Source organism: Pezoporus occidentalis, unplaced genomic scaffold, assembly GCF_034315485.1.
Source record: "Pezoporus occidentalis ecotype Australia unplaced genomic scaffold, CSIRO_AGI_Poc_V1 ctg321, whole genome shotgun sequence".
In the NCBI taxonomy this organism is placed as follows: domain Eukaryota; kingdom Metazoa; phylum Chordata; class Aves; order Psittaciformes; family Psittacidae; genus Pezoporus; species Pezoporus occidentalis.
The window spans coordinates 294,681-310,947 of NW_026915170.1; the positions used below are offsets into that span (position 1 = coordinate 294,681).

The window sequence follows — 16,267 nt, forward strand, 5'->3', positions numbered from 1 at the left end:
AAGGCCAGCAGCCAACACGTTCACCAATGAGGCCACACGGGGACAAGAACAATCCATGTGTTGGTACAGTCCTGGCTACCAGTCCTGCTCTTGGCTGGGGTTTTGGGGTTCATGGCTAATAACTGATAAGTGGCAAGCAAGGGATAAAGGAATTCCAGCACCAGCACTCACAGAGCCCCAGGGTTTATCAGAAGGACCCAAGTCCTTTCTTTTGTCCACGCTTTAGGGGCAGATCCCTGTCCCCATGCACTTCACTTCCCCATCTGTAAAAGAATTCCCTAACTCCTGAGAAACATTCTTAACCTGGTAACATAAATGAAGAGAAAATCCTTGATCTCTTGTAAACACAAGACTACCATAATCTCTCACGCTACTGACGGATGATTGCTTTTATTACTGCTAGGCTATTATTATCTACCTCATGCAGTAAAACCTCATTTGATTTGTATTAATATTTCACAGCCACACAGGTACATTCCAAAGGTCCATTTCCTAATGAGGTGCCTCACCAGGTAAGGTTCGTGCTGTTTCTAGCGCTCCTTCTACGCGTCGCCTGTGATCGGGGTTGCTTGGTTACACTGGAGGGCGTAGTGCTGCAATCTTTCCGCTTCCCTCTCACGGGCAGCACTCCCACATCTCGCATCACTCCTCTCCCGTTCCGGTGGGGTGCTGCCTCTGGGCCGCACCAGGAAGTGGGGATGCGCACGCTGTGCACTGCATTCACCGCTGCTCCTCCGTAACCCATACAGCTCCATACCGGAAAACAGCATGATGAAAACGTAGCAAGAAAGGAAATCCATTGCAAGTGGGAAAGTTCTGCTTCGGCATGTGCACCTGGGGAGCCGGAATGCTGCTGGCACTGTGCCTCCTGCGCCAGGCGAGAGGTACGGTACAGCCGCCACTGTTGCAGTCACTGCGCTGGGCTCTGGGGCTCTGCCCGTGGGAGGGAATTAAGCAGTTCAAATGGGAATGATTCACGTAAAGTGAAATATTCCACTGTAAAGAAACAGCAATTTAAAATCTGCCTATGGAATGTGTCTTTTGAAGGTGTGCAATGTATGTACTGATCTTTACTGTGAGGGTGCTGAGGCGCTGGCACAGGCTGCCCAGAGAAGTGGTGAATGCTCCATCCCTGGCAGTGTTCAAGGCCAGGTTGGACAGAGCCTTGAGCAACATGGTCTAGTGTGAGGTGTCCCTGCCCATGGCAGGGGGTTGGAACTGGATGATCTTAAAGTCTTTTCCAACCCAAACTGTTCTATGATTCTGTGATCTACTGGCAACAAAAGGTGCCAAGGAAGCCCAAGTGGGAAGTGTGCAATGTTGCATCCCAGGCGTTCAGGGTAGGATCTGCCTTCAAGGAACTGGGATTGAAGGAGCAGAGCCCTTGTGTCTGCCTTCCCTGGGGCTGGGAGGCAGGTTGGCGTCTGGGGGTTGAAAACATGTCACAGTGAAATCCAGCGAGACACTGGGGAATCCAATCCAAATGACAGAGCAGGATGGTTCACACAAACGTGGATGCTGATTTTAAAAGCTGTTGAGCTGAAGATGTTTGAGAAGAGATGAGGAGGACGGGACGACATGAAACACGGACCTGTTTCCACAACTTCCAGTCATGAATGAACTGTGAAACCCCCTTGCTCAAACCCAGGTGATACTTCCCACCCCCAAGGATATTTTAAATCCTTCATGTAATTTTCCCTTTCGATCAGGTCGTGGTCAACTCCCCCCTCCTCAAAACGTTACGCTGCTCTCGAAGGATTTTGACATGATTTTAACCTGGGCTCCAGGAGAGGGCTCTCCCCCCGACATGACATACACTGTGCGGTATGAAAGGTAAGTGCTTACAGAGGCTGTCCAAGGGCAGGCACAGCACCAGCCAACACCTCACATGCGTATTATCCCTGTCATGATGAACACTGACCTGGCTGCATCCTTTCACCAGACCCAATCCTTACCCAACTGGAAAATGCTCCAAGCTCTGAGCAAGATTTGGCACCCATCCTCCAACCCTCTCCCTTATTCCTGCTCTACAACAAACCAACATGTCTAATATTATGGTATGCTTGTCTCTTCCTTTAGCCAGGAACGCCTGGGCAAATGGATGAAGGTTCCTCATTGCAAAAATACCCACAGAACCTCTTGCAATCTGACCTGTGTGCTGCCAAGCTTGTTTGTTAAAGTCCGGGCTCGAGTAAAAGCTGTTTCTGGACAGCTGCGGTCACCATGGGCAGAATCACAGTTCAAGGAATACTATTTGGATGGTGAGTGTCTGCTGGGCTCCAGCCTGGATGAAGCTGGATCCCCAAAACAGTGCTGGCGTGAGCAGATGAGGAGGCCCCACACCATGGAAACAGCAACAAGGTGCCTTAGGAATAGCAGAGATTTGAGTGAGCACAGACAACGAGCCAGGATTGTTTGAAAATCAGTCTTGTAGCAAGAGGCAGGACTTGTTCATCAGTGCCCCGGGTGAACAAAGAGGCTTCCAGCTCTTCACAAAGCAGAGGGGATATGTTAGATAAAACAGGGGTATTCCCCTGCCTTCCTCCATCCTTCATGCCTATCACAAGATAGGAGTAAGAAGTGCAGATCAGTCACAGAGAAGTGTTCCTTCTGTGAAGAAGGGCACAAGCAAACACTCTTCTTACATCTGGTCACTCCATTACAGTGGAACTGGCTCCCCCGGAGCTACATGTGAAGGTCAAGGAGAACAAACTCCATGTGAATGCCTCCTTCCCTTTGGCCACCTGTGTGGAGAGCATCTCTTGGATGTATGACTTGAACCTCTGGGAAGCTGGATCTGATGACAAGGTCAGTAAAAGTGGCACGTAGATGAAATAGAGAATGATGCCCAGCTTGAACTGAAATAGCTTCATATTTCTGGGCAGGGAGGGACTGAAGAAAATGAAATGGCCAAACCAGAATGAAACCAAAGCTGGAGAAGAAAAGTAGATGTGTGTGAGCATCCTTATTTTATCGGTAGTTCCCTGTTTTTGTCGGAAAGATGTCATGGGGAGGCAACACTACAGTCAGTGTAACAGGGCAATAGCTGAGTTTGGGTACCACTAACAGCATGCCATGGCAGAACAGCCCAGCACCAGCTGGAACTCCCACCCTGGAATCCCTGTGCCCTAGGGAGATGCTTGCCACAAACAGCAATCAAGATATAAGTGCCTCTCCACGCACTTTCCAACCACTGAGCCACTCACAATGAGGGCTAAAAAGGTAGAGAACCACCCAAATGATGAAAGAATCAATTATCCAAGCCTCTGTTCTTTGTGTTTCTGAGCAGAAGCAGTATGAAGGCATCTTTAGGAAGAACACAGTGAGCATCGATGCCACTGCCCTTAGAGGCAACTACTGCTTAAGTGCCAGATCTTCCTTCCAGAACATTGACTTCAAGCACAGCAAATTCTCCCGACCGGTGTGTGTGCTGCTGAACCACAAAGGTATGGCCCTGCTGAGGACAGGATGCGGTGAGACATCAAATGGCACATTGAAGGCAAAGATTTCCACCCAAATTAGCCTTTCAGCTGAAAAAAATGGGCTTCCTGGGAAGTTGACTGACCGGAGCTTCTAGTGTAAGGTTCCTGCTTTCGGTAGCAACGTTTGCATTAGAATAATCAAACCCTGAAATACCTTCTGATAATCCTGAAATATTGCCCTTGAGTGAGGCTCACACTGAAATCTCAGGAATACTCAAATTTATCCTGAAATGTATGTGAATAAAGCCTCATTTTTCACAGTGCCAAGTAAGGCACTGGTGGGATCAACACTCCTTTGTGGCTGTGACTCTCACTTAAATTTCATCTTAGACAACTCTGTTTTCCCCTTTCTGCATCTGTAGAACACAGATCTTGAGCCTAAAAATCATTGAGATTTTGGAAAGACAAAATCAGTGAGATTTGGGAAAGCAAAGCTGAGTATAGAGCCCGCTGTTACTATAAAATATACCATCAGCAGGACGTCGGTTTTGTCTTTTTCAGCAGTGGAATGGAAGTTCCTGTTTTCTGCCACCATCCCTGTGTTTGTCCTCCCCATCTTTCTGACAAGTGCCTTCATCACCTGCTTGTTGACACAAGACGTTAAGGGAAAGAAGATGCCTCACGCTCTGGTATGGCCCAACTGGGAGGTCCCCTCCTGCGTCCAGGTCTCACTGATTGTCAGAGGGTAACTGGGAGTTCTGCACTTCCTAGTTTGTGTTCATTAGTCCCATTGTAAGTAAGCTGTCCTCTATCCAAACTTTTCTGTAAAGGGCATCACTAACTCGCTATCCATGTGTCTTGTTTCTTTCTCCTGGTAGGATTTCTCTCAGTCAAAAGCTGCTGGACCAGCCTTCCACTGTGAGCTCAGTAAAGAGGAGTTCTTCAGGGACTGTCTCATCTGCACCGAGAAGCCAATATCACAAAGAAAGACAAACAACACTTCAGGAAGAAACAACCTACCATGGGTGGCTTCTTCCCCATCATCAACATCATCATTATCATCATCATCATCATCATCATCATCATCATCATCGTCATCACTGGAGAAAGAGGAGGAGGAAGAAGACAGCAGTACTTTCACCCCATACACTGAAATGCAGTTTCCAAACAGACATCTCAACTGTCAAGCATCCAGAACAGCTCAGGGGGAATCCAGCTTGGACTCCAGATCTAGAGGCCTCTCCATGGACAGTGAATCTCTGCTTGACCTAAGTACCTTGGGTTTCTCTTTCTTTCCAATAAGAACGAATGAAGTGGACACCTCAGGATCCCAAGGGAATGAGAGGGTGCCCCTTTCTCACAGCTCCTCTTTGGGAAGAATATCACTCACTGATGTGAGATTCCCGGGTCCGAGGGAACAGGGACAGCAGGATACAGCCAGGGATGAATGCCTGGGAACGGCTCCTCTGCAAGCACTGATGAAGGGCGCTTGTTTCAGCCTCCCAGGCGGTGAGCACTGCCTGCACAGGCAGGGTCATCATTCCCCTGGGTGTTTCCAGCAACCAGAAGCTGACCTGCAGGCCCGGCTCGGGGAGATCTCCTGGCTCAGTGTGGATCCCAGCATGGAGCTGCTCGTTTCCTTACAGACATTACAGGTGGCAGAAGATGAAGGCATTGCAAGCGACTGTGACAGTGAGAGCTTTATGGAGGGGACACCCCCCACACCCACAGTGCTCACGGATCCATCTGAAACTTCAAATATGGAGGAAAAATACGATCACAAGTTTAAATTCAAAGGCTACGAGCACACACATTACATGGGAAGGAGGTAGAGTGCCCCAGCAGCTCTGCAGTGAGGCCGATGCTGGAGAGCTCCAGGTATCCAGGCAGGGATACCCAAACGAGAGCAAGGATAGACAGAGGTGCTTTCTGTATTTATTCACCCAGAGTTTCTACTGATGTCTGGCCTATCGAGGCATGTGGCTTTAGGGAGACAAAAGGGTTCTTTTTGGTGCTAGGTAACGAGTGATGCTCACCATCCCTCTGTACCACTCAGCCGTGGTAAGGTGCGATGGCTCTGACCCCGCCAGCGGAGCAGCGCGCACTGACACCTCCCCAGGGTCCTCTCTGTTTCAAGAGAGTGAAGTCACAGTGAGAAGCGTGCACACGTGTGTGTGTGTGTGTGTATTTATGTGGGGGTTACACAAGCACACTTTCCGAAGGTGGAATCCCCCTGCGGTGCAGAAAGGCTGAGAGCTGCTTGATGCAGAGGCAATAACATTTTGGTACATAACTCCGTGTGTGCGTGGTTTTCTGTTTCCCAGAACTACAGAGGGTGAGGGTATCTCCCCTGACAAACATCCCACTTTAAATCAGGACCCCATTATGGGCTTCCTATTGGAAGTGGCATCCCAGGAGCTTCTTGGCCATATCACTTTGGGTCACTGGAAGCCCAGGACTGTGACCAGTTCTCTGAGCAAAGAATCTGATCAGAAGTTCACAAGCAAAAGGCACAGGGGAGGCACGAGCAGTACCAATCTTTTCAGTGTATTTCACATCCCACAGAAACAAACTCCCTCATTTCATTGCAGTAAAAGGACAGGCAGAAACGCAAAGGGTTAAAAGTAAGATGGGGGCACACAACAGCCATTCTCTGGATTCAGAGTTGGATGAGGAAAGGGTGTTGAGGGTGGGTACTGAAGCTGACATCCTCAGGGAATCCAGAGAACAAGCAGAGAGGCAGGGGTGGTAGGAGGGGTTGAGAAAGGAGATGTGCAAATGAAGGCTCTGAAGTAAAGTAAAAAGGGGAGGTGGGAGAAAAGATTTATTAACTAGAACTTTGCTTTTCTTTCTTATCTGTCCTCCACAAAGTGTCCTGGGTACCTCCTGCACTGCAATCCCTCCAGCTCCTTTAGAAAGATACAGACCATCCATAGTCACCACCCATCTTCTTGTGCAATCAAGGAAAAACCTCCACGCTTTGAGTTACAGGAAGATCTGAAGTTGTGCAACCTCTACAGAATTATTTTGGCATGTCTCAGCTCTGCAAACAGGGCCTGGGATCAGCTCTTTGTCTTGTCCAGGTTTTGTCAGGATGGAACTGCAGGAAAGGCTGGGGCCAGAAGGGCTGCATCCCGCTGCTGCATGCCTTCTTCACTGGGATCTTTTGGAGATGTTCAGGTACCAAAAGATTCAGAGAGGTGGATCCTGGGCTATTTGAAAAGTAAGTAGAGAAGGGCAGGCAGAAATAAAGTTTTAAGTTATAGCCTTAAAACTGAAGTCTCACGTGCACTGCACCTCTGCCCTCTCCTGGCTCCTTTCGCAGCAGAAGCATGAGGGAAGGAAAGAATGGACCTCTTTTTAGCAAGTAGGAACATCCTGACGAAACATTGTCCCTAAGGAGATGCTGGCCATGCTGGTGGGTAGATGTGTCCTGTGTAGTAAATCTGTGAGGCCTCTCTGCATTTGTCCAAGTGAGAGGAGAAAGACAAACTGACAGCTATGCAGCAGTGGCATGGCTGGAAGAGCACAGCCCTATCAATCCCAGAGCAGGCAGGGAACTTCAGGGACAGAAAATCCATGAGATGAAGAGGTAAGCAGAAGAGGCTGCAATTTAGAATCATAGAACAGTTTGGGTTGGAAAGGACCTTAAGATCATCCAGTTCCAACCCCCCTGCCATGGGCAGGGACACCTCACACTAAACCAGGTCACCCAAGGCCTCGTCCAACCTGGTCTTGAACACCACCAGGGATGGAGCATTCACAACCTCCCTGGGCAACCCATTCCAGTGCCTCACCACCCTTACAGGAAAGAATTTCCTCCTTAGATCCAATCTAAACTTCCCCTGTTTCAGTTTTAACCCATTACCCCTTGTCCTATCACTACAGTCCCTAATGAAGAGTCCCTCCGCAGCATCCCTATAGGCCCCTTCAGACACTGGAAGCTGCTCTGAGGTCTCCACGCAGCTTCTCTTCTCCAGGCTGAACAGCCCCAACTTTCTCAGCCTGTCTCCATACAGGAGGTGCTCCAGTCCCCTGATCTTCCTCTATCATGTTTGGCCTTAAGGCTGGAACAGTGACAGCAGAATTTGTTTAGTGCACAGCTGGCCTCTGTGGTTTAGGGTGGGTATTCCTGTTAAAGGTTTTCTAGGGCTGAAGCAATCCCAACATGAACGTTCTCAGTGCTCCAAGAGACAATCCAGTTGGATTTGCTTTGGTGGAACCTCATCTTCATGCAGTGGTCCAGTTAATCCTAGGCAAAACAGAGGACCGTGGACAGGACCTCCCCATTTAGGGAGCAGTTATGACCATGGGGTAAGAGTAAACCAGAGAAGTAAGCCAGGGAGGAGGTAACCCAGTTTGTGGCATAAGAACAGCTGTAACATAAAAATGGAGAAGCAGTGGTGACAGGAGTTTCCCAAGCCTCAAATGCAGGCTGCACGGGTGAGGCTTTCTCCCCTTCTGCCATCCTGGGAAGCAGAAGCAGCTGTTCGGAGGTTACACACATCTGGTGGTTCCAGATCCACATCTGGGGACAGGCAATTAGCTTCCACTTCTCACTGAAGAAGGAAACATCTCTCCCTCTTCTGAGTAAAGCCTGAAAATGTAACTTACCACCCTGTAAAACTCAGCCTGCTATGGAACAGGAACTGCATCTCTTTCGTGTTAGATTTCACACAAGCCTACAGTTCTTTGCATAGAGCATTCAGGACACTCAGTAGAGCTTTGTCTTGCAAGCAGCCACAAGAATGGACTGTAGGTCTACACTGGCCTCTGAGAACAGCCACAGACAGCACGGGCTCTTCCTGCAGGAAGGTGACTTCTTCCCATGCCAAGAGAGACCCTCCGGGCTTGAGGAGAGCGACGAGGACAGTGGGAGAGCTTGAAACCAGTGGTCCTCTGACCTTCCTTTTACAAAGTTATTGGACGGTGTTTCTTAAGTAAATGGGGGCTTGCTCCCAGCAGTTTCCAGCCAAGAGGAGCACAGCACTAAGGCTGAATTTCTGGAGTTTTGTGAGGCGAAGTTACCCGCTCAGAAAAGCAAGCCCCAAACCTGAGAAAGTTCCGTGAGGGCGCTGGGGCAGGAAGCTGTCAGCAAAATGGCACTTGGCTCTCTTTCAAAAGCTGGAGATTTTCTAAGCCTCTGGCCTGCGCACCTTTGTACAGGGAGGTGTGCGCGCCCAGCAGGGAGAGGTGCTCCTCTTGCTCTTGGCACTCTCAGCTGCTCTCACACATGCGCACAGACCTGTAGCCGGTGATCTCAGGTGTGCGTGCGGCAGTTCAGCAGCTCCGCAGCCTGTTACTGAGCAACAAATCCAGCACAGCCTCCTCACAAGATCAGCTCCTGGAGAAGGTGATTCACCTGCACGCAGACCGGCTGCCTGCTCCCCAGCCCAGCTCACACAGCTATTCATGAAGAAGCTGCTGATCGTCTTAGCTGCACTTTCAGTGGTCGGTAAGTCCTGATTCTCCTGTCACTGATGATGGTTGTTTCAGTTTGATCCTGTAGCATGGGAAGTAGCCCAATAGTGCTTACTGAAACAAGACCTGGAGAACAAGCTGTTGCCTGAGGTTGTACAAAAGCTCTCTTCTGCCTTCCTCTCCTTTTAAAACCTTCAAGGTACTCTGGGTGTGCTCTGTGTTCCAAGGATTAATAGGGAGAAGAAAAGAGCACTTAACTTCAAAGTGTTTGCCACTGATGTTACAACCCAAATCTGCAGGAGTAAAGGATATTCACTGACTTGGGAAGGTTTGAATCAGTCCCCATGAGTCTTAAGCAGAGACACAAATGAACAGGCCAAATTCCAAACGAGATACAAACAAGGGATCCCTAAAAGCCATTTAAACCTACTCCACATGTGGCAAACTCGCTCCAGGTGAATAAGGGATAAACTTGCTATGTTTTCAAATGCCACCTTTACCGCAAGAAACCTTATCATCATCTGCTCTTGTGCTGGTGATCTTGCACTGGCGGGAAGGCACCTTCCGAAACTTCTAAACCAGAGGGACTTTAATGCTGGGGAATATCCCGGGTTTTCCCTGCCCACACTTGACTGTGCTTGTGTTAACTGCTTTGCATAACTGTGTTTTAGTATGGATAAATGTGGAAAAACAATGAGAGCATTGGTGACTCAGTTTTCATGGAACTCACACAGGGAAATCCACTTGCTTTGGACTGACTGCTGCATTTCGGCCTTGCCAGGAATCCTGTGCTGAGTCTTCCATGAGCTGAACTGCAAGGGCTGAACTGCAGATGAGCTCAGAGCAAAAGCCAGAGCAGACTGCAATCCATTTCAGTGCCGCTTCCCTTCCCAAATGCCAGACACAGGACTGAGAACTGGGTCTATGCTGCTCTGCCTAATTCTCTCCACCTTTAGAGAGGCAGCTGGAGGGAATGCTTGGAGTGAGGGTCCAGGAACTGATGGGCTTTAGTCCCTCCTCTACCGCAACTGCTCCGTGTGATCTTGCCCAAGTCACCCCCATTCAGGTCCCCAGTTTTCCCATCTGTAAAATGGTGCTGCTTTTACTTACTTACCACACCACTTTTTCATGGGGGCACTCACTGATTTGGAGTGTCTGTTTACCACCACCACCACAATGGGACTGTTTGTCTCCAGCTAGGGCAGGCTGAAGGCCGGGTGTGTTCAAGGTGTTTATCCATACTGCAAACCAAGAGCTGAGTAATGTCCAAAGTATTTCCCTTTGAGGACACATCTGCAATTCGAATTTAAACAGCTTACAGATTCTGAAGGTTCCTCTGTGGTGCCTGCTCAGAGGCAGTTTGCTGCAGGTGGATGGCGGGGTGTTCTGCTCTAGAGGCAGCTCAGCCAAGGGGCGTGTTTGTCAGGGGCAAGTGGCATCTCTTACCAGAGCCAGGACCCATCCTCCGTAGGGAAGAGGCACAGGGCTTCGCGTGCTGGGAGCTGAGTGAGTTGTTTGCCTTCACGCCGGCACACCCAGATCAGAGTCCAAGCGTTGGGTCTTAGCACATCGCTGTGAGCAGGCAGGCTCCATCCAAGCAAACACGGAGCACTGGAGGTTAGCGGCAGTCACAGCTTCAGTGATGTGAGACTCATCACAACACGTCACTTCCCTGAGTATGGGCAGAAAGCAGAGACATTCACAGCCATGAATCCAGCCCTGAAAACAGGTTACTGTTCTTGGGTTTCCAGCTATTTAATCGCTTTAAAAGAAAGCTGACAAGGAACGGAAGGATTCTCTTTCTGACTCATGAGGTTTTGAGGTTCTGTAACAATTCCTGACTTACATTTTTTGGTGACGAATCAACAATCTGCAAGGTACCTACAGTGCTGTGTGCAGGGTCTCAAGTCCTGTCCCATTCAAGCGTCTGCTATGCAGCCCACCTTTACCAAACTGGAGGTGCTGTGCCTGGTACTTCTGTTGGCTAAGAGGCTGAACAGCACCAGGCCCACATTCAGCTGAGGGCTGGGATGCCACATTATGCATTTTAACACTAGTTTCTTTGCTCCGTAGGCATTGTGACTACACAGAGGTCATCATGTCTGAAACGTGCAGCATTTTCTTCTACAAACTTTGAGAACATCCTGATATGGGAAACAGAAGCAGACATTCCCCCTGGCACCACATTTGATGTCCAATATAAGCAGTATGTGAAGTTTGCTTCTCTCAGAAGTGCTGTTATTCCTGGGGACACTGTTCTCAGAGAGAAAAGGCCCAAGAAAGAAAAGCAGATTTTGCTGTTCCTGCCACGTGTTTTACTGTTACGGAAACGGTTCTGCTCAGACAAGAACTCAGTACAAGACAGGGTTATTTAAACTGGTAGATGGTGCCCAGTTAAGCAAATAGTTTCACATCTTGGGTTGCCAACTCTGCTCCATTTCTGAGCTACTCTTTGCCTTCAGCAACTTCCTTCTCTCTCTGCTGCAGTTTCCTGTAAATACAGTAATAGCAAATGTCTTTCTCTGGTTCAGTCCCTAAAATTAAGCGAAACCAGACCAGCGCTGCGCAATAGCCCTGTCCTTCGGGGCGGTCTGCAAACCCTGCAGCAAACCCGCAGTAATCATCCAGTGTCAGAGCTGGGCAGAGAGCCCCAGAGCCACTGACTCGCAGGACACTCCCGTGCATACCTTGCAACAAGCTGCACTTCCTCAAGGCGATCGCCACACACAAGCCAGCAGCCAGAACAGGCTGGAGTCCAGGGGAGGTTCCCCTGTTCCTTTGCCTGCCCATCCCCTGCCACTCGCTGATTGCAACAATACATTTAAGAACCACTAAGAGTTGGTAAAACAGCCTGTTTGGGTCATTGTAGAGGAGGGCTGAATTGCTTCTGTTGTACAAAAGTGACTAACAGCTTTTTTTGTCCTAAGGTATGGAGAAAAATCCTGGCTGAACAAGCCTGAGTGCCAGAGCATCACACAGCCCTTCTGCAACCTCACTCGTGAAACAGAAAACTTCACGGAGCACTACTACGCCAGGGTGAGGGCCACTGCCCAGAGCCACTGCTCCTCCAACTGGGTACGCTCAGAAAGATTTGAACCCAGGAAAGAGAGTACGTACCCCTGCCGACAGCTGTCATCCTGCTTGGGAGGGCTGCGTTCCAAGTCTTGCTGAGGGTCAGAACAGTGCCTCCTCTCCTTCCAGTAGTGCAGCACTCCGTGCTGGCTGGGAAGGGAGGGAAGGCCTGAGGGAGGCTGGTATGGGCAGTGAGCCTGAGGAGAGATGCACACAAGATGATCTGGTAACATATCAGCTTTAACTTCAGCTGCCTGTTCTATCTTTTCCAGCTGTTATTGGAGCACCAGCAGTGGAGTACATTCCGTATGTACACTCCATAAAGTTCCTTATCCAGCCCCCCTACACTCCGCTGAGAGACGAGGATGAGCAGCAGCTAACCGTAGAGGATGTCTGTAGCAAATTTGGTGCTGTGGAATATCACTTAACAATATTCAACCAAAGGACACACCAAAAGGTAAAGCACAACCTCTGGCCGTGAGCCACTGACTTTCCTATGTCACATTTCACGTAAGACTCTCAGAGCTTTCACCTGATGAATGGGTTTCTCATGTGCAAGGGAAAGTGTCAGAGTCTTTGACTCGCAGTAGACAAGAGGAACTTGTCTAAAATTCCAGAAAAGATTCCAGAATTCCTCTAAAATTCTAGGAAAGAACTGGAGATTCCCAGGGTATGGGACTAAACCAAAGAACCACTGAAGCAGTGCAAGTCTTAAGGAACTCAAATGTAAAAATTCAATAGAGCAACAGGTGAAAGCAAGTGATATATTTCGGATCCTGTATATATAGAATTCTAGTCCTGTAGCATCTTCTTAGTAAACAAAACGTGATGCTGAATTTTGCAATCTGAAGAAAATGTATGTATTTAATCTCTCTAAAATACAGAATTTGCTTTTATTGTAAACAGTGGACAAAGAATGAGCACAACAAAGAATTTGAAGTTTCCAACTTGGACCCAGACACTGACTATAATGGAACAGTATATTTATCTCTCCTCCAGAGAAGCAGCAAATCTCAAGTGTTTTGGGTTAAAACACTAGCAGGTGAGGCTGTTGACTCTGCTAACTTAAAAATCCAGCTGGGATACTGGATACACAAAAGGGACTGATTTTCAGCTGGTTTAAGATAAAGATACTGAAGCAGCACTGACTTCTCTAATTTAAAATCTAGTCCTATGAGCCTAGACTTAGAACATCACTCGTCTCATCTCATGGTTCTTCTAACCCAGCCCTCTGAAGCTACCTTTCCACTTGTTCTCTGCCCCACTAACCAGACCACACGTGGCTCCTGTACTGCTCCGTGGCACTCGCCCTCTGCACTGGACTAGTGTTTGCTGCCGTTAGCCTTGGGATCTACAAGTACGTCAAGCAGCAGAGCGCACAGCCCATGTCTCTGGTAAGTGCTCTGAAGCACTGCAGCAAAGCTCTGGAAGGCTGGGATGCCGTGCAGGCACTTACCCAGCGTTGCTGCCCAACAAGGGTGCATGGTCTGTATTCCTATGAAGGGTCATTCCCCAGGAAAAAAAAACAGAATCCTTCTGCCAGCAGAGCAGATCCCTGGGGGTTGTTCCTGGCTTTTACTGATATTTCCCCAAAGAAAATCTTACAGAATCTAAAGCAAACTTCTAAAAATCACAGCTTCCTGTTAATAACTCATGTCTTTCTATTTATGTCAACAGGACTTCAGAGGGATTTCGTCGTTCCAGCCTCTCACACTGACAGTGGAGCATATTATAAAGCCCATTAATTTATCCAAACCTTCACTTCTGATCTCTGAAGCGCAGCTACCCCAGATCAGCCAACATGTGGACACAGCACCGGAGCCACCATGGTCTTCCCGTCCACCAGAGACTCCGTACCGGCAGCAGTCGGATGTGCCCACGCTCTGGCTGCCTGCGCAGCCGCCCTGTGTGGCCACTGCAGCTCCCATGGGTTACACTCCCCGCGGAGACCAGCAGAGCATTCCCACTGCCACATCCAGCAAAGTCCTGCAGAGCATTCCCACTGCCACATCCAGCAAAGTCCTGCCCCTCACCTATGGGGTGTGTGTCGACAGCACAGACCATGCGGACAAGGAGAATGTGCAGCCAAAGCAAATGCTGAAGGGGGTCCCTCCGGATTGTTCTGCTGCTGGGAAGCTCAGAACACAGGTGCTGGGCAAGAGCCACGACCATGGGAATTACAAAGAACAGGGACCAAACCTGGCACTGTGGGACAGCAGTGACACAGGGGAGACGGTTCTCTTAGAGGGGAGCCCTCAGCAAACACAGCAGCTGCTGCTGCAGACTGACGGGATGGGAAGGAAAGTGCTGGTATCCCGGCTGCCACTGCCTTTGCCGGAACAAGGAGGATGCTACAGAAAACAGACAGCAGAAGTGCCTGCAGTGACAGCTGACACAGACTGTGCTCTGGAGGACAAGCTGCTGTCACCCCTGTCAGAAGCTCTCCTTTTCTCAGTCAGTGCTGGCAACAGCTTCCCTGCGGAGCGCACCCCGGAGCGCTGGGTGTTGCCAGGTTCATTCTCACATCCTGCAAATAAACTGCAGTTCCCAGAGACTCAAGAAATGGAAACGTTAACAGCAATAAAGGGGCTCAGCTGCACAAAACTGGGCAACGCTGTGTCCCAAGACACTGCCACAGGCCGGGACAGCAGCACTCCTCTCACTATGCTGTTCAAAGACCTGGACTTAAAAGTACTGTGGGATCAGGATGAAAACACGGAGTTTTATTAAGCTGCCTTAATGACACTGAATTCCAGATTACTTTGCTTGTATGGAATGGCAGCCCACCCTGCAAGCCATGCAATGCACAGAGACACAACTCACCTTGGCTGTGTTACTGGCTGTCAGGCTGTTCCCCCTGTTCTGTTGTGGAGACGGTTACCCTTGCTGATTTAAATCCTTCTTGGCACGCTGCAATACTGTATCTTTGCACTTAAATAACAGGCCTTTATTTCTTGTATACTCTTCACATGTATTATGAATTGGACTACTTTAAAAGCTGAGTTAAGATTCAAGTTCAAATTCCAGATTCAGTTTACTGAATTAGCAAAATTCACAACAGAAACCGTGTTTGCTCTTTACCAACACAAGGACCCAGGTCCAAGACATACCCATCCTTTGAATTCAGGTGCAGACATACGCAAACCTAAAAGCATTAAATTCATCATGGTACAGTAAAAGAATCAACTGTCTGTTGGTGTTCTACCCTTGGATATATGCTTTGTGCAAAACAACAGGCTATTGCCATGAAGTGGACTTTGCCTTTAAAGCAGCCACGGAAGCTGTACAAATAGCTCCTGGTGCAGCAGTTCTGTGCCCATTAACGCCTGTGGGCAGATGTCGTGGTTTAAACCCAGTCAAGTAACTTGTTCACTCACTTCCCCCCCTTTTCTTGCCCTCCCCCTGCTCTCGGAGGGACGGAGAGGAGAATCGAAAAGAATGCAGCTCCCACGGGTTGAGATAAGAACAGTTTAGTAACTAAGGTATAACACAAATCACTACTGCTACCACCAGTAATAACAATGATAAAGGAAATAACAAGGGAAGAGAATACATCATCTCACCACCAGCCGACCAATAACTCGCCCCCCCAGCCCGACCAAGCTCTGACCAATACCTCCTCCAACCCTGCCGTCTCCCAGCCCTTCCGGCTAACTCCCAGTTACCTCCTGGGCATGACGTGCTGTGGTATGGAATACCTCTTTGGTCAGTTTGGGTCAGGTGTCCTGTCTCTGCTTCCTCCTGGCTCCCCCTCCTCCCTGGCAGAGCATGAGGCTCACAAAGTCCTTGGCCAAACCAAAACATTCTTGTTATCAGCTCTGTTCCCGAGCTGAAAGTCAAAACACTGCACTGCACCAGCTATCAAGAAGGAGAAACACGACAGCTACTGCTGAACCCAGGACAGCAGACAAAGCCATTCTCATCTCTGCCACAGATTAGTGCAGTCTGGGCCCTGCCTGGGTGTATTTCTCAGCTGCTGCTCATTTCTTTCCCTGAAACAGACACACGTTCCCTTAAAATCCCCCGGGACAAAGCAGCCAGGAGCACATCCCACAGAGGCAGGAACGTGGGGATTTACATGACTCTCCGTTCAACCCTCAGTCGTAATTCACACCAATCTCAATTCATGCACTCAGTAATCTGTGAGGGAAACTAGGGAGGTCTTGAGCTGCTTCCTCCCACCCTTCACTGACACTGTGGATGAGGAACGTGCTCCCTTTGCATGGCAAAGGATTGCTGAGCCCTCCCCTGCCCCTGTTACCAATGCAGCCACCTCCAGGGCTGGAATAAACCAAACCTAGTGGAAACTGAGAGACAAATTCCTTTAGCACTGCACCTTTACCAAAAGCAAG

At 49.1% G+C, this 16,267-nt stretch overlaps 2 protein-coding genes across 2 annotated transcripts; both read left to right on the forward strand.

Annotated features, from left to right (window-relative positions):
• Positions 1 to 705: 705 nt before the first annotated feature.
• On the forward strand, positions 706 to 5,729 carry IFNLR1 (interferon lambda receptor 1). The gene is made up of 7 exons (XM_062628744.1): positions 706 to 884; positions 1,710 to 1,833; positions 2,080 to 2,261; positions 2,666 to 2,808; positions 3,290 to 3,446; positions 3,984 to 4,111; positions 4,301 to 5,729. The coding sequence occupies exons 1-7, from the start codon at positions 827 to 829 to the stop codon at positions 5,252 to 5,254; spliced, it is 1,746 nt and encodes a 581-aa protein (XP_062484728.1). The 5' UTR covers positions 706 to 826; the 3' UTR covers positions 5,255 to 5,729.
• A 2,408-nt stretch (positions 5,730 to 8,137) lies between these two features.
• IL22RA1 (interleukin 22 receptor subunit alpha 1) lies at positions 8,138 to 15,227 on the forward strand. Its single transcript, XM_062628745.1, has 7 exons — positions 8,138 to 8,877; positions 10,917 to 11,049; positions 11,771 to 11,952; positions 12,188 to 12,372; positions 12,822 to 12,957; positions 13,188 to 13,309; positions 13,593 to 15,227. The coding sequence occupies exons 1-7, from the start codon at positions 8,835 to 8,837 to the stop codon at positions 14,643 to 14,645; spliced, it is 1,854 nt and encodes a 617-aa protein (XP_062484729.1). The 5' UTR covers positions 8,138 to 8,834; the 3' UTR covers positions 14,646 to 15,227.
• The last annotated feature ends 1,040 nt before the right edge of the window (positions 15,228 to 16,267 follow it).